Source organism: Staurois parvus, unplaced genomic scaffold, assembly GCF_062004578.1.
Source record: "Staurois parvus isolate SC_StPar_1 unplaced genomic scaffold, SC_StPar_1.0 ptg000018l, whole genome shotgun sequence".
NCBI lineage: Eukaryota > Metazoa > Chordata > Amphibia > Anura > Ranidae > Staurois > Staurois parvus.
The window spans coordinates 1,673,359-1,701,064 of record NW_028317814.1 but is presented as its reverse complement, the minus strand read 5'-3'; the positions used below and the strand labels follow the sequence as shown (position 1 = coordinate 1,701,064).

Here is a 27,706-nt window from a genome sequence, read left to right as displayed (position 1 = left end):
TTTACTCATATAAAAAGATAAAAAAAAAGAAAAAAAAAGATTTACATGGACTTGTTTTTTTATTTACACATTTAAGCATTAGTTGATTACACAGGATTTACGTTCTCAAAGTCCAATCTAAAAACAGTACAATTTCTTAAGAAAACAAGCTGGAATACGAAATCTGATGCAAGCCCTATTTTTATTGTGCAGGCTTGGTGGTTCTTGTACTGAAGAATGGCAAATTTATCTCAGCACAACACTCCAGGTGAGGCTGAGGCCTTATTGTGAAACATGGATCTGCATCAAGGACCAAATTACATTCACTTACACCAGGAGGAGCTGAGAATGTAAATTTTTGAAGTAATCCGGTGAAGAATATGAACAGTTCCATTCTTACCAAGCTCTCTCCTACGCACACTCTGCGTCCTGTGAAAAGATCCAATCATTTATGAAGACAATTTTAGTTATTTTTTACTCAATATGGAAATATCTAGGTTTGGTTTCATTGGATTTCAGTGGATTTATGGGAAAATATAAACATGGAGTAACTCTGAGCAGTATAATTTCATCTGTTGTGTATTTGTAGTCAAATTTGACTAAGCAAATTCAAATCTAACTTACAATTAGTATTGCTATGATTATATAGTTAAACATTGATATTCCTTGTCATAATTCATGCTTCAACAACTGTCCAAGGACACTTCTGCCCAGAAGGCAGAAAGATTACAGCCTCAGCCATAACCAACTATAGGAGACAAAGTTCCTGCCTTATCTTGGGCCTCGAAATTCATTTTTCCTTATAGATTGGAGAAGTAATGTAAAGTGTTGGAATGAAGGCAGAAGGCACAACTGAAAGGAACAGGAAAAGAAATGCAAATCTCTAAGTACCAGATTATAAAAGTTACCTATTGAGAATGGCACAAAAGCTTCTTTCTTCACGAACTTTCCCTCTGCATCCAGGAAATGATTGGGATTAAACTGGTATGGTTTCTCCCAGTGGCGCTGGTCATACAGAACAGATGTAAGCAGTGGGATTATAATAGTGCCCTGGTGAATAAATTGAGAAAATGAAACAATTCCATTACACACAGATATGGAATGAAAATTTTTTATATATATATATATATATATGAACACGTCACCATTTTTCTCTGTAAATATATTTCTAAAGGTGGCCATACATACAAAGAAACCAAAACAAATAAGTTCAAAAATTAAGTGATGTGTAATAAAATTAAATGACACGGAAAAAGTATTGAACACGCTTACTGAAATGTATTTAATACTTCATACAAAATCCTTTGTTGGTAATGACAGCTTCAAGAGGCATGCTAGTTCTTTCCATAGATTTTCTATTAGATTTAAGTCAGGTAATTGGCTGGGCCATTCTAGCAGCTTTATTTTCTTTCTTTGAAACCAATTGAGGGTTTCCTTGGCTTTGTGTTGGGATCCTTGTCTTGTAAAATGTCAACCCTCGTTTCATCTTCATCATCCTGGTATATGGCAGCAAATTTTTATCAAGCATGTCTTGGTACATTTTTTCATTCATCCGTCCTTCATTGACATGAAGTTTGCCAGTACCGTATGCTGAAGAACAGCCCCACACCATGATGTTCCCACCTCCATGCTTCACTGTTGGTATGGTGTTTTTGGGGTGACATGCAGTGCCATTTGACCTCCAAACATGGTGTGTATTATGGCATCCAAATAGTTCAATTTCGGTCTCATCTGACCAGACTATATTCTTCCAGTATTTCACAGGCTTGTCTAACTGTTGTGCAGCAAACTTTAAACGAGCTTCAACATGCTTTTTCTTCAGCAATGGAGTCTTGTGAGGAAATCTTGTGAGGAGCACCTGGTCATGGCCAGTTTATGATGAAATGATGTTCTTTCCACTTCCGGATTATGGCCCCAACTGTCCTTCTGTAACCAATGCCATCAATATGTTTTGCAAAAATAAGTCTGTGAAGGTCTGGAGAGAGCTCTTTGCGTTAACCCATCATGAGATGTTTCTTGTGTGACACCTTGGTAATGAGACACCTGTTTATAGGGGTTCAGTTGGGACTGAACCAGCTGCTATTAACTTGCACTGACAAGGGGCAGGATTGCTTTCTAATTACTGATTGATTTCAGCTGGTGTCTTGGCTTTCCATACCTTTTTGCACCTCCCTTTCTTCATGTGTTCAATACTTTTTCCCTTTGTCATTCCATTTTGTTACACATAACTTAATTTCTGAACTTATTTGTTTTGGTTTCTTTGTATGTGGTGACATGTTCAATATGTACTTTAACATCTCTCTCTCTCTCTCTATATATATATATATCCCAGGGAATTAGATGTGGTAGCTATTGCACTGAAGACTCCACCTCCGGGTGATCCCCGACCTCCCTGATCTCATCTTCCCTCCTCCAGCAGCCGGCTGCCTGGGCATCTCTTGGGCAGGCTGTGTGATCGATCAGTGGGAAGAAGAGGTGATCGTGGGATCTGTAATGGAGTTTCATACTTGTATAATTTAAAAGCATCGGTTACAGTTCGGTTATATTTGGGAAGGTTATCCCTTGAAGCCTGTTTGCCAACCATGAGAGTGGGAGGCAACTACCTTTGGTGAGTGCACATCCATGTGGGGGATTTTGTGAAGCACTTAGTTACCAGTCAACAGCACATGGTGAATTTTAAAGAAAAAGGATTAATCTCCATGGATTTTGGATCATTATATTATATATAATTGATTACTTTTGTGTTCACATTAATTCACGGATGCAATATTTTTGATCTATGCACATTGATTTTATTGTACTCACTATATCACTTTATCACTATTAATTTAGCGCCACTATAACACTATATGCGTTGTGTGTTCACTCATTTATTACGGTTTATGTAAAGTGGCAGCTTTTTATTTTTAGATTATATTGTATACATTCAGCGCAATTAAATAGGTGTTGATAATTATCACATTTAGTTTTATTATCACACTGTTTATTATCACACTTATTTATATATATATATATATATATATATATATTTGTTTTGCTTTTTTGTTTTTGTTTTTTTTAAACAGGAATCTCTTCTATAGTTAAATTAACAAACTTGCTTCTGTACCCATTGGTGGCTATAAATGAATTGGGCAGATATTGTCTCAAGAACAACTAGTAGAGACATCTGTCTCTTATCTGCAGCTCTTGGACTTGCTGCTGTCCATCTCCTGGCTCACCCAATGGATAGAAGCAGTGCGTACACAACAACTGGCTTTCACAGAGGAGAGACTGCAATTTGAAAGCTCAGATAACCTTACATAACTCCACCCTTGCCTGACATCACATCGGATGTTGCATTGAGGACAGGTAGGCATGTACTATTTTTCAATCCTCTCAATAAATCGGTCTATATAGTGCCAAACAATTTACAGTTTATTTACTAACCTGATCTGGATTTCGCAAATATTGCCTAAACTCTCAAAGGGCCCGTAGTTATAAACCAGGAATGGTTCAAAGTGCCCTCTGTATGTCTGCCAGAGCAGCTAATAAACCAATATTATATTCATGCTATTTATATGTCCACTGTAATCCACCCTGCAAGGTAACTGGGTAAAGGAGCACTTTGTGAAGTGAGTTTCTAACAACTGCAGGTACTGTTTTAAGTATGCAGTAAGTACCGTACATAGTTGACCAGACATCAGGCCACTGTACTTTGCTGGTTCCATTGGCTGTTGGGTTTGAACAGAGTTACTGTATGACAGTAATCAGACCTATAGGGAGCAACTTGTGCTGTCTCTAACTGCCCATACACCAGCTTCCCCCGCATTACATTTACTAGTTTATAGTCTTACTACATACTTTTAAAATGGTGCTGACAGGGTCAAGGCATCAAAATGTGACCACGGTCTCTCTTAATATTGTAAAATTGGGGTGAGGTTTGGTCAGATCAGATTATTGTGCATTGATTTAGTAAACCAAGAACATTTTACATTCAAACTTTCAGAACACAGCCTGTCTGCTCAATGGCTGTAGATCTCATTGTAGACTTCATCATGTGCAGGTAGCTGCCCTGCTAGCTAGATACCTATCCAATATTCTATAGGAATGGTTCTTTAGTTCACCTATAACTTACACAGTTCCATACCCTAAAAATACACATCAATACAGCTGCATTATAATGATCTTACTGAGTTATCTTTCCAAGGTAGTTAACCTACTCCTTATCACACCCCCACCATGGCACCAGTCCATTCATTCACAGGTTGGCTTGCTGGCTGTTTTTGAATATGGCTAAATCTATTGGATTGCTTGCCTACCAGTTTCAGCAAGTAGCCCAATCATTATATCAACTAGAAAATACGTGCCTGTTTATGAATGGGGTCAGATTTGTAGTGGTTGCAGGTTATTGATTGTTGTAATTTTGTAAAGTGGATTTTTTAATATTTTTTTTATTTATTTCAGGTACTTATATAGCGCTGTCAATTTACGCAGCGCTTTACATACATATATTGTACATTCACATCAGTCCCTAACCCTCAAGGGGTGTACAATCTAAAGTCCTTAACTCACACTCATACATATACATACTAGGGCCAATTTAAACAGGAGCCAATTAACCTCCCACACTCCATGTCTTTGGAGTGTGGAAGGAAACCGGAGTACCCGAAGGAAACCCATGCAGTCAGAGGGAGAACATGCAAACTCCAGGCAGGTGGTGCCGGGGTTGGGATTTGAACCAGCGACCCTAGTACTGCCAGGCGGAAGTGCTAACCATTAGCCACTGTGCTGCCCCAGCACATATGATATTTATTTATTCTGTGTATGTGTCAAGTTCACTGTGTAGGGCTTAAATGCACTTAGGACTGGGCACTGAGGAATTAGAGTGCATGTGCTGGGGACTGAGAGCTGAGATGTTAATGCACATGCACCGGTGACTGGACATTGAGGAGTTAGGGACTACATTGGGGAGTTGAGGAGTACATTGGGGACTGAATGCTGAGGTGTGTATATACACTAGGTGGGTCCTGAGGGGTTAATACACATATGATGGGATGTTAACTTACAAGCACTGGTGATTGGAAATGAAGGGTCTTTTGCTTTTTATACCATACAGAACTTTACATAATATAGGAAGGATAACTGTGCTGGAGAGGCCAAGGCTGGCATGGATACTGGAAAGTGAGTGCTGGGGTGAGATACAGTGGAAAGACCAATGGATGTGCTGAGGGTAGAATCTTACTGGACTGGATGCAAAATCTCCCATCTGAAAGTGAAAGTGGCACTTAACTTTATTATTATATAGGATAGGATGGTATGGACATCCTAAAGCTTAGCACTTACGATCAGAAAATTGGACGAAAAATACCGCTTTCAAAGTGATCGTACAATAATCTGATTGTTAGTGCACAGCTTTTGTCCGAAAAAAGCACATTTTTCTTGTGCATTATCAGATCGTCCGATTTTCATTTAAACAGTATAGTTTTCATCCAATATAAATACAATACCATACATTACATCACTTCTGAATTGTTATTCTGTCGTATGAGAATTTTTGTCACTCTAGTAACCTCTTCATTTTCGATATTAGACTAGCATACAAAAAAAAAAAACGGACGATCATTCATCCAATATTCTCATCATGTGTACGGGGCTTAAGGAACACATAAAGGGTATTGACTAAAACCATCATAGCTGAACGTGAGAAAGTTCACAATTACTCCTTCACAATTGACTCACCTTGGGGATGTGATAACCTTTGAAGTTGACTTCTGTAGACGCAGCATGGGGGATATGAGGAATAACATTGGCAAACCTCTGGATCTCATGTATCACAGCCAGGGTATATGGCATGGCTTTCCTGTCTTCAAAGGTTGGTGGACGCCCCGATTCCAGAACAGCTTGGATTTCTTTTTGTACTTTTTCTAAAAATACATGTACCTTGAGTTTAGTTGTTGAAGTCAATGCTGTTACTCATTTTATCTGTAGAGAGAGAAGCCTGCATTTTGCTCCTTCCTTGTGGCAGTGGGTAAAAAAAATCAAGGTGTTATCCTTAGAAAATGAATCATTTTCTAGTCTGTGATTTCATGCACAAGCTAAGGAAATGGAGAAATAGTCTGATTAACTGCTCAGTTGATCACATATGTGTTTAATTGCCAGCGCTGCTGTGTTTTCCACACTTACATGAAGCTTTGACAACAACCACACTTAGTATTGGAATTGCCATTGTAATGGGCAGAATCAGTTATTACATCTCTCAGTGACTCCAGAGATGGGATTTCCTGGCAGCATATAGTGCTTCCTTCCTCCCTAATGCCATATCAGAGGTGTCATTTTTTCAGCTGATCTCCCAAATTATTTTCTACATTATGGAAAATCTAACAGGGATCATGGCAACATCCTTTGATTACATAATACCTCTAAACCATAGTAATGGGAATTCTGAGATACTGTATGTTGCTTTTGGACCCCCCGATACACAAAGCCAGAATGTGAGAATGTGACTTTTTATTACATATTTTAGAATAACAACTTTCTGATGAATCTGATGAACTTGATTCTAATTTGATGAAATGCAGTAATTTTACATGCTTTTTGCTGAGGTGCATTATTAAAAACTACAAGGAATCAGCAAAGTTGCCCATACCAAGCAGAGGTATTAAGATACAACAGTGACATATCTGCTTTTATTTACAGTAAAATCCAGCCCAAATTAACAAGATAAAATTAACAGCTCATTAAAAGATAAAAATAACTAAACCTTTGCTGAAATGTTGACCTTAAACCCAGAGATTTCACCCATAGTACTTTTTCTTTCACTAGATGTACTAAGTCTGATGGCCAGCATGCATTCAAACCAATTTTTCTGAGCCCAAGCTATCCTGAACCCACCCCAGCCTGTGACTGGACAGTAGAGGGAGAAACATCACAGCGATGCTCATCTCTCTGCCACTCTGATTTCTCCTCCTATCAGCATGCTTCTTGTCAGCACATAGACCAATTGGCTCCTTGTGTTGCTTCTTCCTCTTACATTCCAGCTCTGCTATAGAGGGACTGCAAGTAGATGATACCAGGTTAAACTCAGGTACTAGCATTTCTAAAATAAATTTAATGATGTATTAACGGATACAGAACTTTATTAATTTATGTATTTTATATCTATCTGGAATTCATCTTTAATTATTATTTTAATGTTGCAACGTGTAAAACATTGGTGTTAGTTCCTAGTCTCAAAGCCCCAAATGAAACCCTTCAGGTCTATTAACAGACTTACATATAAAATATTTCTTCTATACAGGCTAATGTCTGGCAGTGGGGTAAGCAAGCCTTGCTAGTGGCTTTGAGCACAGTTAATACAGAGAACACAAAACCTACCTTGTATGTGAGGATATTTCATCATCATTAGTATTCCCCACTGCAGTGTTGTAGCGGTGGTCTCTGTGCCAGCCATCACCAAGTCCAGTGCAGTGGCCAAGATATTATCATCATTGAACAGAGTGTCCTTATTTGTCCTTTCCTGTGAAACAAACCCATGTAAAAATGACATGTTAGACTATGGTGCAATGTCAGCCATAGATGACACAGTTTCATGTAATTGCAATGGAGTCCAGAGTTTCATGGATTCAGTACAATAGTATTAGCATTAAATAGATACTTAGGGAAATACACCTATTATTTAAAACTGATGTGTGTTGGGTGTCAAAGACCACACACTTGCACTATACTAGCTATAGTGGACATTTAGTCTGCTATTGCGGGCAGGTATGCGCTACTGTATGGCCAGCAAGGGTGTGGAGTGTCCTAAAGCTGATCTAGTAAGCATGTTAAGCAGACCTCAGAATTTTAATCCTGTATATTTCCAACCTACAATCTGGGATTGAAATTTGGCCCCACAATTGTATATGGCCAAACAGTCTGCACTGGTGACAGCCCACTGGTTCTCAAAGGTAGAGAGCCATCATTAATATTATTATCGGAGTTAAAATGTATCTGTCAGATATCTGAATAATTACAGGGCTGATGTCTGAGCCTCAACTCTGTTCATTGATGACTCCAAGTAGAGGAACTGGTGTCTTAAAACATGGCCAGTGAGGATGTGGAAGAGGTTTACAGATTTATGAACTTGGGGATAATGCTCAACTCAACGACTATATAACTGATCATTGTATAGAGTAGACTGAAGGGGGTTTATTTACTAAAGCTGGAGAGTCCAAAATCAGACTCCCTTCTGCATAGAAACCAATCAGCTTCCAGGTTTCATTGCCAAAGCTTCATTGAACAAGCTGAGGTTAGAAGCTGATTGGTTTCTATGCAGAAGGGAGTCTGATTTTGGACTCTCCAGCTTTAGTAAATAAACCCCAATCTGTCTTGCTACCTAATTCCTTCTGAACTGGATCAGCATGCTTACTCCTGGACACACCAGCAGCCTACATTTTCCCACAATTTTAGCCTTTGCAAATCAGTTATCAACTATCAACTGGTCTACATCTTAAACAATTACTGATCCACTAGGGTAGAGGCAGGTACTAGAAAACAAGTCACAACTGTATAATTCTTGCACACCAAAGTTGTGGCAATTGGAAAAGATTAAGTTGTCTAGGGAAACTGTAATCAAATGTTTATAGTAGATGAAAGGTTTTCAAGGACAACAACAGAAGCAATAAAAATACAGTACAATGCTTGCTAATCACCTCCTTTTTTTATTGTCTTTGCATATATTTCTCTTGTTAAACTTTTATTGTATATGGGCTAGATATGGAGCAAAATGTTTGAATTTATTTGATTCTTTAGACACATAAATTTAGCTCAGACATTTCTGCACACATGTGCACCTTTGGCTGTGCCCAGTACATCAGGGTGTGAACGAACAACAGTGTAAAGTACAACATTTACAGCTTCTGTTGCCTATTTTTCTATTTTTATTTTTGCCTAGAAATGAGTGAATCTTTCTACTTCAACAAGATTCTATTGAACCTAACCTATTTGCGCATAGTAACAGGTTTCCTGGAGGAGATCCAGGAAATGAAGTGAAAACAAAATAGCTGGTGACCATACGGCCTTTGCTATATTGAATCCATATTCCATGCCTGGGTATCGTGTTGGTGTTTCATAAGGAGGGGCCTTAAAATAGTGGTGGGTGCCCAATCTTTTCAAACACTCAAAGGGCACCAGGCTCTCACTCCCATGTGTAGGCACCGGAAATTTTGTGTAACTTGACCAGTGGGTAGGAAAGCTGGACCTCTTACCCATCCATTATACAGAGAGTTACAATGAAAATGATGTAAAAACATTTATTTGAAATAAAAAAAAAATAAACGTGGTTATCACTTTTTTTATTCATAAAAAAATTTAAAGTAATTTTGATGAACAGTCTCTTTCCTTTTATTTCTTATGCTGAATCTCTTCCTATTTAAACAAAGACCCATCCAGAGATAAAGTATGTGCAGCCATTTCAATGTATTAACCAGTTACAAACTAGAATACCTGGCTCTCCTATAATCCTTTTATCTAATGTTCTGTTGTTTTAGTCTAAAAACAAGTTTATCTTGATATCAGCTTTTTGGTCATGTGTTACTTGCCCTTGACCATTGGCCTGCTGCTGATGTACATATTGCCCCCCCCCCTTTAGTTGAATACCAATGCTAGTGGACAGCTCTTAAGTCTAAAGATGGCAGATTGGAAGCTCTAAACTCCATGAAAAGGAATGAACGAGTAACTAATGAACTGTTGCAGCAGATGATGTCAAAGTTCAACTTCCAAAAGCCTTATCTTGGATAGGGTAAAAAAGGAATAGAATATCTACGTGTTTTGCCCACTTTTTAGAGACTTTACCATACTTTCCATCCTGGTGACAGGGGGCAGAGGCACTGGAGGGGACATTTATACAATGGGAATAGAGACTGCAGCAAAAAAACACTTCTAGCATACGGTAGAAAGGCTAGAAGCTTTGAAGTTTTTATCACTGTCTGTGCCCTACTGCTCCCATCTCCCACCTTCCGTTCTTTTCTTATTCTGGATTTTTGTGGATAAATGCAGCAGCAGAACTGAAAGGTAAAGGGGATGCAAGAGCTATTGAAAGTATTCTCAAGACTCTTTCTGTTTTTCTTTTCATGGGTGAACTGTGCACAGGGTTGCCAATCTCCTAAAGTGAAATTTACTGGCATAACACAAATATTTTACTGACAGTACCAAATGTTTACTGGCAGTTCACAAAGCTAGCCAAAATGACCATTTTCAGTGCAAATACCAATGTTTAAGCCACAAACTAGTAGCTAGTGTGATTAGCAATGTGCTGAAAGTATAACAAAAGGCAAAACAAATATTTCTCCTTTAACATGAAGGTCAAGCTAACAAAACCCAGAACAGAGTTCCCCCTTAGAGCCCACAGGGTTCCCCCTTACAGTGCAAGGTGCAATTCTGTGGGCCCCCGACGTAAAAGGCAACACTGTGGGTTCTGATGTAAAGGACACATTTCTGGAGTCTGATGTAAAGAACAGCTCTGAGGGCTCTGATGCAATGGGGAATGCAGCAGACTCTGGTGTAAAGGGACAAATCTGATGTAAGGGGGTCTGGTCACCAGAGCCCCCTCCTCCACTTACACAAGAGTCCACAGAGCTCTCCTTTACATCACAGTCCACAGAGTTCCACTTTACATTAGACTCCAGAGTTCCCTTGACACCACAATCCACAAAGTTCTCCATTGAATGAGAGTTCCCCTTTACAGTGTAAGAGGGAACTCTGCGTACCCAGATGTAAAGGGGAACACTGTGGACCCTGTGCACTTGATACCTAAATACATAGGATGGCAGCTTGGTTGATGTGGTCATCCCAAGTAAATCTCTGTGCTACTGTCTTCAGGCCATTTATTTTGTCATAGTTTTTTAAATTTGAAGTGTTACATGGGTTTGTCACATCAGCAGCATGAATGTAATATATTTCAAACCTGTCTCAAATATAGAAATTCAAAACAACACATAGCTGATTCAAAACAACTTCATGCAGTTATTTCAAATCATGAGACAATGTAAACCTTTCCTAAACAGAATGCCCTAGAAAAATAATATTGCAGCGTTTCTAGGCATGTCTAACAAGAAGAAAAACTTAGCAGCGCTCCAAAACGTTCATACAGAACTATGTCTTTTGATTGGCCTACAAGACCACAAATTCTCTTTGGAAGAGTATCAGTCCATGGCCATGGAAAGATCTGGCCTGACCTGGCCTACCACTCTAATAGAATAAGATGACTAAAGTGAAGAAGATTAATAAAACTGTGATTAATGATGCTAATGAACATAATTACCAATCCTTGCTTGGCAATGAAAGATTCAATAAATGTGTGCAAGCAGTTATAATCCATTGTCTGCCTTTTGGCCTTAATATCAGCTTTCAGCATCATACATATTTCATCAGTCTTTTCCAATATTTTTTTGTGAGTATTCATAAAAGTCCCAAGCGCAGGATACATATTAAATATCTGAAAAAAGAAGTTTGAGATGTAATGAATATCAGGTAATGATTGTTTTTTTGTAGTTTTTTTACCTATAGATTTATCTAGTTTCATCTAGAGCTTCTTAAAATAGAATTCCGGTTACTGAAACAAATTAAGAATCAAGATATTGAAGATTGAGAAGCTGAACATGCATATAGTACCCACCTTTGCAGGTCCCAGAAACAGACCTTTCAGCAGCCAGCAGATTTAGAACCATATTGATGTCTTATTTATATATGTATACAATCTGTTCAGCTCTAATGGTCTTGGCTCACTTTTTCCTGGTAAAGTGAATCTGTACTACGGGTACGGGGAGTTGTACTAATGGGGGAAATCTGTGCTGAAAGAAGCCGTACTAATATGAGAAGATCAGTACTGGAGGGAAGATCCATGCGGGGGAGGGGGGGAATCTGGGGAGCTGTACTATGGGGAAGTTCTGTACAAGCGCAGGGGAGATCTATACTGATTCTGTGTTACATACTCCTGAACCCTTCATTCTCTGCGTTATGTACTCCTAACCCCTGCACTCTGTGCATTAAGCACTCCTGACCCCTGTGCCCTGGGCATTATACATTCTTGACTTCTGAGCGCTGTGCACTACGCACAATTCACCCCTTTGCACTTTGCGTTATATACTCTTGAACCCTGATCTATTACAGTATGCTGTGGCTGGTGCTGGCCTTCTGGGGAAGCAGTAATAAACCGCACAGTTTTTCTACCTGTTCAAATGCTCATTCCACCTGACAGCTGCTGACAGTGAACCCATAGCAAGATTACTGCAGATTACTGTTCAACTGTCATCCTATCTCTATTGATTTCTTTATAAAGCAGTGTTTTTAGTCAGTAGAGACCCAACCCATAGATTTGCACTGAGAGAGATGACCAGTGAAGCAAAGTCACATTGTTACTAAGCAGAAAAAAACAGCCTGCATATTTTACAAGTGTTCACATTATGCCCCAATCGGGATATAAAGTTTGTAAATGGTTGATAACACATAGGCCATTCATTGCAAAGTAACAGGTTCTTCAAATTGTTCTCTTCATTCACTTACTTCTTCACCTCCCCATTTGCCAGCCTGTGCACCTCTAAGTATGGAGGGGCATATGACTGTAAGGAAATATCAGAGTAAGTGAGAAGAGAGGGGTGCGCATGGAGTCATCTCACTGTTATGTGAGCATGAAAGATTTCGATAAAGTGAAGCCTGAAGTCTGAGCCAACAGTAAGCTAGATGTAGGGTATATTCTCTGTACATTTTACAAGGCCAGACTCAAACCCGGAGTTGGTCCAGTATATCAAAAGCAGTATCCTTTGTCACAAGGAGATTGATGATACTTACCGTTTAGTGCAAGATCTCAGGGCCATGAACAATCTCATTATTCCGATTGCATCCATTGTTCCAGATGTGCCCTCATTGATTACTCCATCCCACTTCTGACACCAGTTGATAAGAATCAGCCTATGTCTATAGCCCCTGTCCTCGTTATTTTCACCCTCATGCTCGGGAGAAAAAAAGCTCCAGACACTGAAGTGTGCAAGCTAAATCTCTGAAAGTTTAATGCAAAACAAGAACTGTTATACAGAGCTCAGTAGGCGTTGCTTAATCTTAGGAAGACCAATGAAACATTCCATTCTTATCAATATAGTTATGTGAAGAACAGAAACTGAGGGATGTCATAGAAGGTAGTTCCATTTCATCAGAAATGAAACTAGTCTCAGAAAACGAGAGAGAAGTTACAAGCGAAACTAACTGTTTACACACCTAGAAATGGAGGCATTATACAAAATGGATGACAGTTAATAAAACATATTTCCTTACAATGACCATTCCCCTTCCTTCCACAATGCAGTGCTCAAAGCTTAAGCTGCCAATCATCAGGCCTGAGAACTGTCACATGGAGAGTGACAGAAAGACCCAACACTGAGCTTACAAAGAGGCTTATACTTAGGGCTCCAGCTGGTGAAAAGAGCGTTGCAACACTCTGAGGATGGTATCTATAGCAGAAGAAAGGGAATACTAAGAGAATGTGTTACTTTGCCCTGAATGGTCAGAGTTACAGGTTCACTTTAAAATCTGATCACATTTCTTATTTTCTCAACGCTGACCTGGAGACATCAAGAAAGAAAGAGTACTGTTTTATAGAAACTATAGTGGTTTTGGTTAATTTAATTCACGTTATTTTATGCTCTTTTTAAAATGATTTTATTATTTTTTAAATAAAAACTGTATTTCTGAATAACAATAATTTACAGTGCTTTTTTGCTACAATATGTTCAATACCTAATGTGAATACCCCACTCTAAATTTGTCCTTATTGGCTGCTCCCATAGACTGAAGCTCTAGATAGCACCAACTCCATTTGGAGAGGAGGATGTGTGAGGGTCCGATCTCTGAGTCATTCAGCTGACTCGTCTAGCTATGTGTTTGTGTGTTTTAAAATCCTACTTGTAAATCGATGAGTAACAAACACCTGCCACCTGCTAGCGTCAAGGAAATAATTTATTTTACATTTTCAAATATTGTATTTTTTTAATCCTGGGTTAAAAACATACATTTTATATAAGGAAAACATTATACTCTACCATTAACAGGGCCATATACATTTCTAACAAAATACAGATTTCTATGTTTATGTAATTGTTTCTGTGCAGAATGCATGTGCAGAAAATTGTAAACTCTTAAATAACTGTCATAATTTATAGAGAACGCAGCAATCATTGTTTTCTTGATAATTCAGACAGAAGTACTAACTTGTAAGTAGGGTGAGCCAAGCAGGACAATAATATCATCAATTAGATTCAGTAAATGAATATAAGTTGGATCCTTGTAGTCAAAACGATTACCAAATATCATAGAAAATGTAATATTTGTTGGTGCACAGGCAAACTCTCTCAGTCTGAATTGTTTACCTTAATTAAAAAGAAAATCAGTTAAAATTACATTTAAGGTATACTGAACATCCTCTCCATCCAAATGCATTCTTCAACGTTCTGAAGCTCATGACACGAGTATTATCTTCTTCTACCAACAAGCTTGTGGTGCAAGGGCTTGACTGGTTAAATGGTTAAATACCAATTTATTGGGCACTTTAGGTAAGTTCTCATATTACATCTAAAGTTGACTGTACAGAAATGTATGGTCAGATTGTAGTGGATATGCTGAGGCTTAGTCTTCAGTACAAGTTAGTGGAGAATCTTAGGATCCTCAAAAAAGACACGTGGACCAGAAACATTTCGTTCATTGATTTCAGGCACAATATTTATGTTGGGCTTTAGGCTTCCAAAACAATATTAATAAGTGTCTTCCTACACGACCCTTACTTTAACCCAACCTAAGTTATCCCTAACTCTTAACCTTCCCTCACCTTAACCTTAAAACTTAACCTAACCCCATATATTCACCCTTAAAGAGTAACTCCTCTTTTGTTGAAAAAAAAACAAAAAATTCCCACTGGGTGAACAATATGCTTTGCAAGGATATTAACAAACTGTGTTTCATATTCCTACCTTTTGTTATTCTGAAGAAATAGCTGTGTGTTTGTTTCCACGTGCTAATAGTGTAGGAATGGGAGTGAGTTTATCATTATCAATCAGCTGCTGCAGTCTAATGAGGAAAATTTCAGGGTCTGCATCACTTTAGATGTGATTTCCCTTTGTGAGTATCTCACCAAAAATGATATTGTTGTTCCAGATGATTTCCAAAATCTGATTTGTACGTTAGTTTAGACTTCTGGGAAAATCAGCCAACAAGCCAAAGCAGGAAATTACATTTTTGGAGGGGGGGTTCATGTCAATTAGGATGCAGTAAATAGACAAAGCAAGAGCTTACCAGCTTAGCGCATTATCCCAAAAAGTTTTCTTGTAGTATAGATAAAAACTCACAAACATGTGATGACAATTTGCATAACAAATGACTGCATAACATTATTCCCTGGTTGTGTTTATTTGTTGTTTCTAATCAGACAAAATTGCTATGTCCAATATTTAGCATAATTTAGCCACATCCAGTTTTTGAAGCCGCATGCATAGCCATCTCTATGGTAGAGGCCCCAATGTATTACTTTGCTCGGGGGCCTATGATGCTATTAAAGTGGAGCTCCAATCACAACATAAAAAAATAAAAGCCAGTAGCTACAAAATGATACAGTATGGCCACCCCAGAGGTGTTTATTGTTGCAATTCTACAGGGAACAAAGGATAAATATTGCAAAAATATTAGATAGGGAGGGAAACAAGAGTACCCACCTAGAGAAAGAGGTTACTTAGTAAATTAAATAGACATGTACCCTAGACATGTACCTTAATCTCCTAGATTGTAAGCTCGTAAGAGTAGGGCCCTCTTACCCCTCGTACGTTGTTTGTTGTTGTTGTACTGTGCCATGTATTGTCCCCCCTATTGTACAGCGCTGAGCAAACCCTTTGGAGCTATATAAACTCGTAGTAATAATAATAATGTACCCAAAAAGATTGATTATATTTATTTTGATACAAAAAGTCTAAAATCTTCTGTCCAAGGACAAGAATGTCAAAAATGATTTTGAACAAAAATATAGACGCACAACCATCAAATCCCTTTGACAATGTTTTTTTGACCACTAACAAGCACAAACATATACATAAGTGGCCACTTATAGAGTGGATGGATAAGAATGTGTGTACACACTAGACTCTATCTATAGACTATCCCTCTGTTGTCACTATTGGGAGATATAAAAGTATGGGTCTGTATCAATAAAGGTACAAAAGCGCCTCGTGCTGGTGACTGAAACTATCTATGAAACTGGTGAATACATGGACAGTCCACCAATCTTCAGTTATCTAAAGCCACCGCTTCATGAACAACAGTGTCATATTATATGAGACGGAAGCATGCCTAGAGTATTATAAATCAGTCCTCCAGCCAAATGGACTGTGTATTTGCAGACTACCCTCTGCTATTTTGGTCTGGACAAACCAACACACCTATCCAATCTCAGATTGTGTTGTGTGTCGTGTCAACATTATAGAGATTATAGATGCAGTTATATCATATAGGACGTTGGGATAGAGACACTTTACTAGGCACTGCAGCCGTTCCACATAGCATGTCATCATGAACAGGTAATGTCCATCCATTCACTCTGAGCTCCCAAGTATACTGCTTGCTCCCTGCAAGATATGAGCTAGATGCTTGAGGGAAAAGTCAATCCATCCATGCTGAGCCCTCAAGTGTGCAGCCCACACGTAGCAGGACAGAAGCAATAGATGTAATATAGAGACAATCTCACCTGTCCATGTCTTCTAGTGTCTTGATAACCACAAGTTACCTGTATGTGTCTCTAAGTTAACTAGACTACATAGTTTGCTTGTTAAGTGATACCACTCTAAAGGGGTTTCTTCATATTGGAATGATAAGCACAATGTGTGTTCCAGTTATAGAGATATTCAGACCCCGCAGTCTCACCAACGGCATATTACACAGCCCAGTATCTGCGCACCATGAAGTCAGACTTTCCTCCCATAGGTGACAGGTGATCGCATGTGACGTCATCTTTGACATTCTTGTCCTTAGACAGGAGATTTTAGACTTTTTGTATCAAAAAAATATAACTAATCTTTTTTTTTACTTTTTGAGTACATGCCTATTTAGTTTACTAAGTAACTTTTGTTCTCTAGGTGGGTACTCTTTTTACCCCCTCTATCCAATATTTTTGTGGTTTGTTTTGGTTACAGTGGGCTACACTTTAGTGGATTGATGGCGGCCCAGTCAAAATAATGTAACTCTTCCCTTTTTTTCTAAAATTAAGTTAATAGAAAAGGATAAATATCCCTATCTCCTCCTGGCAGACTACCTCCAGATGAATGAAACAAAGGACAATGTTGAACCTCTCTATAATCTCTTGGATTGAGGAAATGGTTTACTCAGGAGAATGTTTCAAGAATGGACAGATCCCCAGTGTTGCTGTCTTGTTTATGTCAATTTATTTCACATAATGCACTTACCATTAAAAGATTGAATTTTGTCACTAAGAAATTGAAGCTCCTCTACCATTTTATCCTCAATCATCTTTTTGCCCATTCCAAGGTTCTTCATGATGGATAATGTGAATCTTCTTGTTGTCTTCCACTTTTCTCCAGATGTAAAAAACACACCTTCCAAATAGCAAAGAAATTAGTTTGAAAACATTTGAAGCTAGGTGTCTTATTTTTTTGGATTAAAATAATAAAAGGTCCAGCAATTAAAATGCAAAAGTACTACTATCATAGTTTTTTCTAAAGATATTGTGCATAAGCCCTGGTGCCACACGTCTCAGGATACCTAAACATTACACCTACCTTTATTGCCAAAGGTTTGTGAACACATTTCCAAATTATTGAGGTTAGGTGTTTCCAGTGAAGAGTACTTTTAATGCTACAACATACAAAAACAATTTGAACAATTGTTAACAGTTTGGGGACGGTCCTTTTCTGTATCATAAATTTCTTTAGATCTGAGAGAGTTTGGAAATGTTGGCATATTTATTTGTGTTTATTGATTGAAGACACTTTATAAAAATTACTTTATATATTATATTTACATTTACGTTTTCTTTAAAGGAGACTTCTCGGAAAGGTATATGGATACTTGCTTCAGGTAGATGGTTCATTAAAGTAAAACTCAAAACTTTTTTTTAAATTTTGGATAGAGTGGACTAGGGTTAGAACCCTCGTCAGGATTTGGTGCTGTCTGTATGGCCATCAGGGAGATTTCTCCTCACTTCCTGTCCACTGGTTGAGAAGGATCTGGGAGTTCTGGTAGATCACAAGCTTAATAATGGCATGCAATGTCAATATGTGGAGTCTAAAGCGAGCAAAAATCTCTCTTGTATTAAAAGAGGTATAGACTCCAGAGAGAGATATAATTTTCCCACTGTACAAATCATTAATAAAACCTCATCTGGAATATGCAGTTCAGTTTTGGGCACCAATTCACAAAAAGAACATTGGGAACTGGAGAAAGTACAAAGAAGGGCAACCAAACTGATAAGAGGCATGGAGGAGCTCTGCTATGAGGAAAGATTAGAGGAACTGAATTTATTCTCTCTTGAGAGGAGGAGATTAAGGGGGGATATGATGAACATGTATAAATACATCAGTGGTTCATATAGTGAACTCGGTGTAGAGCTATTCACTCTGAGGTCATCACAGAGGACAAGGGGGCACTCTTTACGTCTGGAGGAAAAGAAATTTAATCTCCAAACATGGAAAGGTTTCTTCACAGTGAGAGCTGTGAAAATGTGGAATAGACTACCTCAAGAGTTGGTTCTGGCCAGCTCCGTGGATTGCTTTAAAAAAGGCCTGAATTCTTTCTTAGATACACAGAATATAACTGGATACTAACATTTATAGGTAAAATTGATCCAGGGAATATCCGATTGCCTCTCGGGGGATCAGGAAGGAATTATTTTCCCTGCAGGAGCAAATTCGATCATGCTTTGCTGGGGTTTTTGCCTTCCTCTGGATCAACTGTGGGTGTAGGATTATAACTTTTTTTTTTTTTAATGGATGAACTGGATGGACTTTTGCCTTTTTTCAGCCAGACTAACTAACTATGTAACTATGTGTAACTTTCACTGAGCTACAACATGAAGTGTGTGAATATCTCCCCAAATTGAGGTGACAGTTGTAAAATTCTGAATTCATTATCACTTTCTGGGTGACAATGATCATAAGGAGAAATGGAACAGGAGACATAGAGCAATAAAACCTTTTTGAGAGAAGGGTTGGTGGTACTGGATCATCAGTGTTGGCACACAGAAATAAAAGGGCATCTAAGGCTGCTTCAGAAAGATAAAAGATCAACTTCACAATAAATGTTAATGTATGTATAGAATAAAGCAATAAATAGTACAGTAATTGTTAGCATGACTTTTATTTCATAAATACAGTATATATATCCAGGTTATTAAACTAATTTACACGTTTTGTGAGAATGCTCACTTATGTAATACAATTTTCAAGTGTTGTGCCGTGCATTTCACACCTAGGCCTTCAATGATGTAATATCTGAATTAATCCAGCAATTTCTGGCTGCAACCCTAAAATTTCAGCACAGAAAAAATGTGGACACAGAAAAAAGTGGGCGTGGATTAGCCAGGGTCGTAAATAAAATGCATTATACTCATCAAAACTATTGATTATTTGTACACAAAATCCATCCTCCTTTGTTGTACAGGTTATCTGTGTGTTTCAGTTCCAACAAATAAGTTCTTTTCTATCCCCTTGGAGGCTAACATTGATAATCGAGTCTGTCCAGTCATATTTCTGGCATAAATTATTGTACGCCTGCTAGATGGCCCTGGAGTTGCCAACTCAAAATCTGATCGGTTAACCACTTGAGCTCCACAAGATTTTACCCCGTTCATGACCAGGACGTTTTTTGCTGTTTGGCACTGCGCTACTGTAACTAGCAATTGCTCAGTCATGCAACACTGTATCCATATAAAATTTATGTAATTTTTTCACACAAATAAAGCTTTCTTTTGGTGGTATTTGATCACCATTAGGTTTTTCATTTTTTATTATATGAATGAAAAAAAGACTGAAAAAAACTATATTTTCTGTTATAAAACATATCAGATAAAAACAAAAAAAATCTAATTTCATCAGAAATTTAGGCCAAAATGTATTCTGCTGCAAGTCTTTGGTGAAACAAAAATCCCAATAAGTGTATATTAACCACCTGACCTCCTGGAAATGTTACCCCCTTCATGACCAGGGTATTGTTTGCTATTTGGCACTGTGCTATTTTAATTGGCAATTGTGCGGTCATACAACACTGCACCTACATAAAATTTATACTTTTTTTCACATAAATAGAGCTTTTTTTGGTTGTATTTGATCACCACTGTTATTTTTTATTATGCAAATGAAAAAAAAACTGAAAAGTTTGAAAAAAAACCCTCCATATTTTTTGTTTTCTGTTATAAAACACAATGAATAAAAAAATCAAATGTCATAAATTTAGGCCAAAATGTATTCCGCTACATGTCTTTGGTAAAAAAAATCCCAATAAATCCTCATGCAGAGTTGATGTTTTTACAGCTGCTTTTTTTGGCTTTTGACATTTTTTGTACAGCTAGTAAACCCCCCCAGCATGTTATCATATATGTCCATGCACACATAGACTGTAATCAACGTTTTTTGGCTGGGAAAAAACCCAGGACTAGTGGGTTTCTAAAGGAGTTTTTTAGCTGTAAAAACGCTGTAATGCTGAAAAACACGGCAAAATGCGGTAAAACGTGGTAAAATGCCACAACGCTGAGTTTTTTTTAACTTTTTTGACCAAAAAAAAAAATGCTAAAAGCTGCTAATGCAGAAAAACACTACACATGGCACAACGCAGCTAAACACTAATGTAAAAATGCTAAAAAAGTGCTAACATTAGCATAAAAACAGCTAGCATTACCAGCGTTATCAAAACGTCCAGTGTGCATGCGGAATAAGTGTATATTATTGGTTTGTGCGAAAGTTAAAGCATCTACAATATATATGCTGGAATTTTTTTAAATACTACTAATGGCGGTGATCAGTGACTTATAAAGGGACTGCGGTAGTGCAGTGGGCAATCTGACACTAATTGACGCTGAGGGGGAACTAACTGCCAATGACATCACCAGTGACACTAATACAGTATTCAGTGATAATTCTATACACTGTACTAATAACACTGGCTGGGAAGGGGATAACATCTAGGGTGATTAAATGTGTGCCTAACAATGTGTAATGTGTGCTGATTTTACTAAAGGATCTCTTTGTTTCTTATCCCCACTTTGCAGAGATAAAGAACAGAGAGATTGTTTGCTCTGTACAGAGCCCTGTGTTAATTGTCAACACCAGGCTATGGGTTGTGTTTGGACACTCAGCAGGTCCCGATCATGAATAATTGGCCAGGATGTGTTGACTAAGTCCCACTATGTTCAATCACAGCAGAGCCAGTGGGCATGCGAGCAGTGTAGTGTCAGATTAGGGCAGTATAGTGGCTGTATAGTGTCAGATTAGGGAAGTTTAATGGCAGTATAGTGGCAGATTAGGGCAGTACAGTGGCTGTACAGTGTCAGATCAGGGAAGCATAATGGCAGTACAGTGGCAGATTAGGGCAGTACAGTGGCTGTACAGTGTCAGATTAGGGAAGTATAATGACAGTATAATAGCAGATTAGGGCAGTAGAGTGGCTGTATAATGTCAGATTAGGGAAGTATAATGGCAGATTAGGGCAGTATAGTGGCTGTATAATGGCAGATTAGGGAAGTATAATGGCAGTATAGTGGCAGATTAGGGCAGTACAGTGGTTGTATAATGTCAGATTAGGGAAGTATAATGGCAGATTAGGGCAGTAGAGTGGCTGTATAATGTCAGATTAGGGAAGTATAATGACAGTATAATGGCAGATTAGGACAGTACAGTGGCTGTATAATGTCAGATTAGGAAAGTATAATGACAGTATAATGGCAGATTAGGACAGTACAGTGGCTGTATAATGTCAGATTAGGAAAGTATAATGACAGTATAATGGCAGATTAGGGCAGTATAGTGGCTGTATAATGTCAGATCAGGGAGGTATAATGGCAGTATAATGGCAGATTAGGGAAGCATAATGGCAGATTAGGGCAGTACAGTGGCAGTTTAGGGCTGACCATGATAGTGTGATAAGTGATACTGACAGTGAAGAGCATTATACCACGTCTTGGAAAAAAACGTTCATTGCCACATCCCAAAAAATACCAAAAAAACAACTAAAAGGTAAGGAACCTTTTATCACAAAAGCAGACTCTAAAGTCTATGTCTCGGCCTCCAGGTACACCCAGCTGAGGATGTGGAGACCACTCACATGAGCAGAGTACTATAGCAGGAGTCAACAGGAAATCTGGTAGACAAGACAAGTCAGGACGGGTGGAAAACAACCGCAGTTGATGGACGAAGCCAGGATCTGTACATGGGTAGTTGGACACAGGATACAGGAGTAGCAACAAACGGGAGCTCTAAGAAGTTGCTTAGGCAATGTGGGCTAGACTGAGCATGTCTTATATAGACAAGTAAACTAGGAAGCTGGTCAGAAAGTGATGGAAGGGAAGGAAATAAAACCCAGAGAATAGCAGGCAATGCCCACAGGTGATCACACACATGTGAAAAGAATCAGGATAGGAAAAGTACTGCTGCAAGATGGTAAGAATACACAAACAAGAAACTGCAGGCTAACTTGTGACAAGGCTCCTTACCTTTTTGTTGCTTTAGTGTTCTCAGTCACTTTCCCCATGGCTAGAGATTAAGATTCGCTGGGCAGCTTTGTCCACTCCTCCCTTTTCCCCTTCTTTAACTTCAAGATCATCTAGAATAAAGGGGTCTGTGGGAGGAGTAGGAGCTGATCACCAACTTCGACTTCCTCGGGATATATTGAAGAACCCAAGGGACATTTTATGCTAAATAGGTGACAGGGGAGTGGTACAGGCAGCATCCCCCACCCCGATGGGCCCCTCTTGGTGACCCGATCATCGATTTACCCTTGCAGTACATTTACATTTACAAAGCTGCAAGAAGAGGGAATGTGAAACTTTCTGCAGTATTGTTCAGTGGCCAGGCAGAGTGTTCAGGAAGGAGATGGGGGTGTAGTCTTTGTGGGGGGGGGGGGGCACAACTGAAATCTGGGTGGGCATGGACCACCCCAGCACCTCCCTAGGTCTGGCCATGCTCCATAATTATATTGCTGAAGTTGACTTCCGATCTTCTTTCAGATAAACTCAATGGGTTGATTTACTAAAACTGGAGAATGCAAATTCTTGTGCAGCTGTGCATGGTAGCCCATCAGTTTCTAGTTTCAACTTGCTTAATTAAGCTTTGATTACAAAAAAAAAAAATGGACGCTTATTTGTTTCTAGGCAGAGCTGTCAGATTTTGTACTCTCCAGTTTTAGTAAATCAACCCCACATGTTTGATGGTGGATAAATATTTCTTCCATTAGATAATCTTCAAGTTAATTTTTTTTACATTTTATTTTGTTTATTTCATATATTTTATGTATATAGTTTATACATATAATTTTGGATAGGGCACAGTGTATTTTTTAGAGTGGTTTTACCATACCACTTTAGTGGCCTGCCCGGTATTGCCTTACTATTGATCTCTTCTCACAGACAGTTTGAATTTAACTTTCAGCTTTTGGCAACTCAAGGAAAGACTTCAGGTAATTAAACTGGTTAAATTGAAAAAAAAAATGATGTTCTTACTTTTATGTTTCATTGCAATCTACATTTTAAAAAAGCAATTTAATTTTACAACAGCAATAAATATTTCAGCATCAACTGTTAAACATTGCTATTTTGATTCCTTCTCCAAGAAAGTAGAAATTTTACAAGAGTTGGTTAGAAAAAAAAGAAATAAATGAAAGAGAATTTTAATTGGCTACCATTTCCATGCTGGATGGCATAAAATATGGGTAGGACGGTTCTGTCGGAAAATGCATCTCCAGCCTCCACCAAGGCCTCCTTTATGGTCTCCAGTCCTGTGAGAACGACAGCTCTATTCATACCCAGGTAAATGGTGAATATCGGGCCATATTTTTCTGAAAGCTTTAATAAAATACATTGCAGCTAAAAACATGGATCATTTGTTTAATATATATATATATGTGTGTATATATATATATATATATATATATATATATATATATATATATACACACACACACACACATAATACATACAGTTCATATACTTTTTGGATTGAGAACACCAATTTGATGAGCTATCGCCCACCATGAGACTGTAACTATTAAAAATTCTAATTGTATTATATTATGATAAAATTGAACCTTCTACCATGTAACCAATTATAATGTAAATTTTTCCAAGACTAACCCTCTCATAGCCAGTATGATGCTAGGTATAGAGAGATGACTTACATTTCAGCCATAAGCAAGTAAACCAAAAAGCATCTTTGCTAAATGTGCAATGTCTTTGTAATCTCTACCAGTATTTTTCTCCTATTGTAGTCTCTTCACCTATCATAGTAAATGTTTTCATCCTGCCACACCAAACAAAATAAAAAAAAAACATACTCCCTGGAAAAACAGATTTTGCTTAAATTGACCAGTTTTGGTCCTGTTTTAGTTATTAAATTCCTTAAAATGTGTCCCTTTTGCCTGCCTTTATGGGAATCACTATTGCTCTCACTGACAGCAATGATGGGACACTATTCCTCCCACCAACACCAATGAAGGGGCACTATTCGTCCCATTGACACCAACAATTGGCATTATTCCTGCCACTGACATCAAGGAAGGGGCACTATTTATCTCACTAACACCACTGGTGTGGCTCTATTCCTCCCACTGACACCAACGATGGAGCACTATACCTCCCACTGATGCCAACAATTGGCATTATTCCTGCCACTGACATCAAGGAAGGAGCACTATCCCTCCCATTGACTCCAATAAAGGGGCACTATTTCTCCCACTTACACCAACGATGGGGCACTATACCTCCCACTGATACCAACAATTGTCACTGTTCCTTTTCCTGCTAAGCACAGGCACTATGTAATTTTCTTACTGTCACTGACAACCAAGCCAAAGGCATTGTTTACTCCCACTGATGCCAGGCTATTTCCTACTCCTACTGGCATCAGTCTAAACTGGAATCAGTCTGAGACCCTAATGTCTGAAGGACAGTAATCTGGTTCTTTGTTTAGAAAGTTCGGAGATCCCTGCTTCGGAGAGATCATTCTCATGTGCATTTATAGTCAAAAGTGTACAGGTTATTAACCTCTTGCCGACCGCGCATAGCCGAAAGACGGCTTCACCGCGGCCGGCCAGTTCTGAGTGGACGTCATATGACGTCCTCCCAGAACGCGCTCTCCTGCGCGCCCCAGGGGGCGCGCACCCGGCGATCTCCGTGATCGCTGTGTCCTACGGACACAGCTGATCACGTGATGTGGTGAAAGGCCGATCCCACCGGCCTTTTACCACGTGATCAGCGGTGTCCAATGACACGCTGATCACAGGGAAATGCAAGTGCCGGTTCTCGGCTGCACTTTCCTCACGCTGTCAGATCGTGAGGAAAGTACTGCCGAGAACCGGCAGTTGTCAGAGCGGGGATCGGCACCGATCATCAGGGCACTGATGATCAGTGCCCTGATGATCGGTGCCCAGCAGTGACCCCCGCAAGTTCCGATCAGCAGTGCGCCCACTAGCCCCGCCCACCCATTCCCAGCAGTGCCCCCACCTGTGCCCAGCAGTGCCCCCACCTGTGCCCAGCAGTGCACCCACCTGTGCCACTCTGCAGTGCCACCTACCTGTGCCCAGAAGTGCCACCTGCATGTGCCCAGCAGTGCCACCCACCTGTGCCCACCCACCTGTGCCCACCAGTGCCACCCACCTGTGCCCACCAGTGCCACCCACCTGTGCCCACCCACCAGTGCCACCCACCAGTGCTGCCAGTCAGTGCCACCAGTCAGTGCCCAGGGGTTGTGCCAGTCAGTGCCGCCAGTCAGTGCCCAGAAGTGATGCCAGTCAGTGCCATCTATCAGTACCCATCATCAGTGTCACTTATCAGTGCCGCCTATCAGTGCTGCATATCAGTGCCGCCTATCCGTGACCCCTAATTAGTGCTGTCTATCAGTGCCGCTTATCCGTGCCACCTCATTAGTACTGCCTATCAGTGCCCATCAGTGCCGCCTATCAGTGCCCATCAGTGCCGCCTCATCAACGCAAATCAGTGAAGGAGAAAAAATACCTGTTTGAAAAATTTTATAAAAGAAACAAACTTTTTTTTTTTTTTCAAATTTTTTGCACATTTTTTAATTTATTGCGCAAAAAGTAAAGCGCCCAGTGGCGATTAAATACCACCAAAGGAAAGCTCTATTTGTGAGAAAAAAATGATCAAAATTTCATATGGGTACAATGTTGCATGACCGCGCAATTGTCAATCAAAGTGCAGCAGCGCTGAAAGCTGAAAATTGGCCTGGTAAGGAAGGGGGTATAAGTGCCCGGTAGGCAAGTGGTTAAAAAACAGTTAAAAATTGTATTTTCTACCACAAAACAGTATTGGGTCGTGCTTGCACTGATTGCTCAAAATAAACATAAATATGTTAATAATATGGAAAATGTTGTGGAGAATGATACCATGTAATGATGTGGCCAAAGTTCCTTACAGTATTATTCTGTGTCTAGTTCCTTGAAGTCCTGGGGTTACAAGATAAGGGTTGAATGATGTTCAGGGAACAGTATTGCAGCCTGAATTCTTTTTTTTTTTTTTTACTGCTATTTTGACTGCCTGAAGCAATAAACTAATACTTTATGTGCTATTTCTGTGTAGAATTTTAAACGCAAATTCTTAGGAAAAGAATATTCTAAGAAAGTTTGCTCATTTTTCTAATCATTAGTGGGTCAAATTGATGTTTGTTTTCGACCACTATGAGAAGAAAATTATTGAACAAACAAATTTCTGGTTCAATACATTTTTATTGGAATTTATCAATACAAAAAGAGAGAATGTCAACATGCAACATAATGCTAGCCAGGTCAGTTAGATGCAGAAAAAGATGACAAAGGCCCAATGGAAACACAAGGTTCATGAAGCAGAAACATCAGAATGGAATGAGCCTCTTCTCTGAGGAACAAACACATTTCTAACAGTGTATGTGGTTTTCATTTGCTAAAGTCCGTTCATTCCAAAATCAAATGTTAAAAGTAAACAAAATTTTTCGAACAACATTGGAATTTTCTCAGAATTTTCCTATGATTATTCTTAAGACTTTTCCTAAGAATTTTAATTTGAAATCCTATCCATCTATGGCCAGCTTTAGAAGGGTTACTTAAAACCTCTGCATAGGCTGAGTTACTCAAAGTTATAGTGCACCCCTTTCTTCTACCCATCCTTGAAAATTGGCAAAGAAGAACTTATTACTTATTGCTTATACATTCCCATTTTGTTAATTGTACAATTGCTTATATTACATTTTCGATGCAAAATATACTGAATGAAAAAAAAAATTTGTAGGTAAAATCAAAAATGAAGGGAACACTGTAATGATTCAGTGAAAACACATCATGCTTTCTTTTTGATAAAACAGACAACAAAATACAGAAGATAAAATCATTAGCCTACCTTTAAAAGGGAGAGGTCCTGTCTTCTGAGATTTATCAAGTGCAGGTTTCCAATGACAGGTAGTGGAGTTGGACCAGGAGGAAGATTATGATTTTTCATCTTAAATGCATTGGTCAAGTACATCAAGTAAATCAGCAT

General features: G+C 38.8%; 1 protein-coding gene across 1 annotated transcript; it reads right to left on the bottom strand.

The window, feature by feature from the left end:
• Positions 1 to 97: 97 nt before the first annotated feature.
• Positions 98 to 27,706, bottom strand: LOC149473016 (cytochrome P450 2W1-like). Its single transcript, XM_089684215.1, has 9 exons — positions 27,569 to 27,706; positions 23,866 to 24,028; positions 17,427 to 17,576; positions 14,197 to 14,354; positions 11,258 to 11,431; positions 7,333 to 7,474; positions 5,698 to 5,882; positions 888 to 1,029; positions 98 to 408 (listed from the first exon to the last, which is right to left on the bottom strand). Exons 1-9 carry the CDS (start codon positions 27,704 to 27,706, stop codon positions 182 to 184), a joined length of 1,479 nt encoding a protein of 492 aa, XP_089540341.1. The 3' UTR covers positions 98 to 181.

What these genes read in the sequence shown, in the direction of transcription:
- LOC149473016 (XM_089684215.1), bottom strand. Translation starts at nt 27,706, where the DNA reads ATGCTGATTTACTTGATGTACTTGACCAATGCATTTAAGATGAAAAAT. An exon ending in TGCCATCCAGCATGGAAATG is followed by an intron (nt 17,577 to 23,865) that starts GTAGCCAATTAA and finishes GCTATTTGGAAG; the next exon opens with GTGTGTTTTTTACATCTGGA. An exon ending in GAAATATCCTCACATACAAG is followed by an intron (nt 5,883 to 7,332) that starts GTAGGTTTTGTG and finishes ATGTATTTTTAG; the next exon opens with AAAAAGTACAAAAAGAAATC.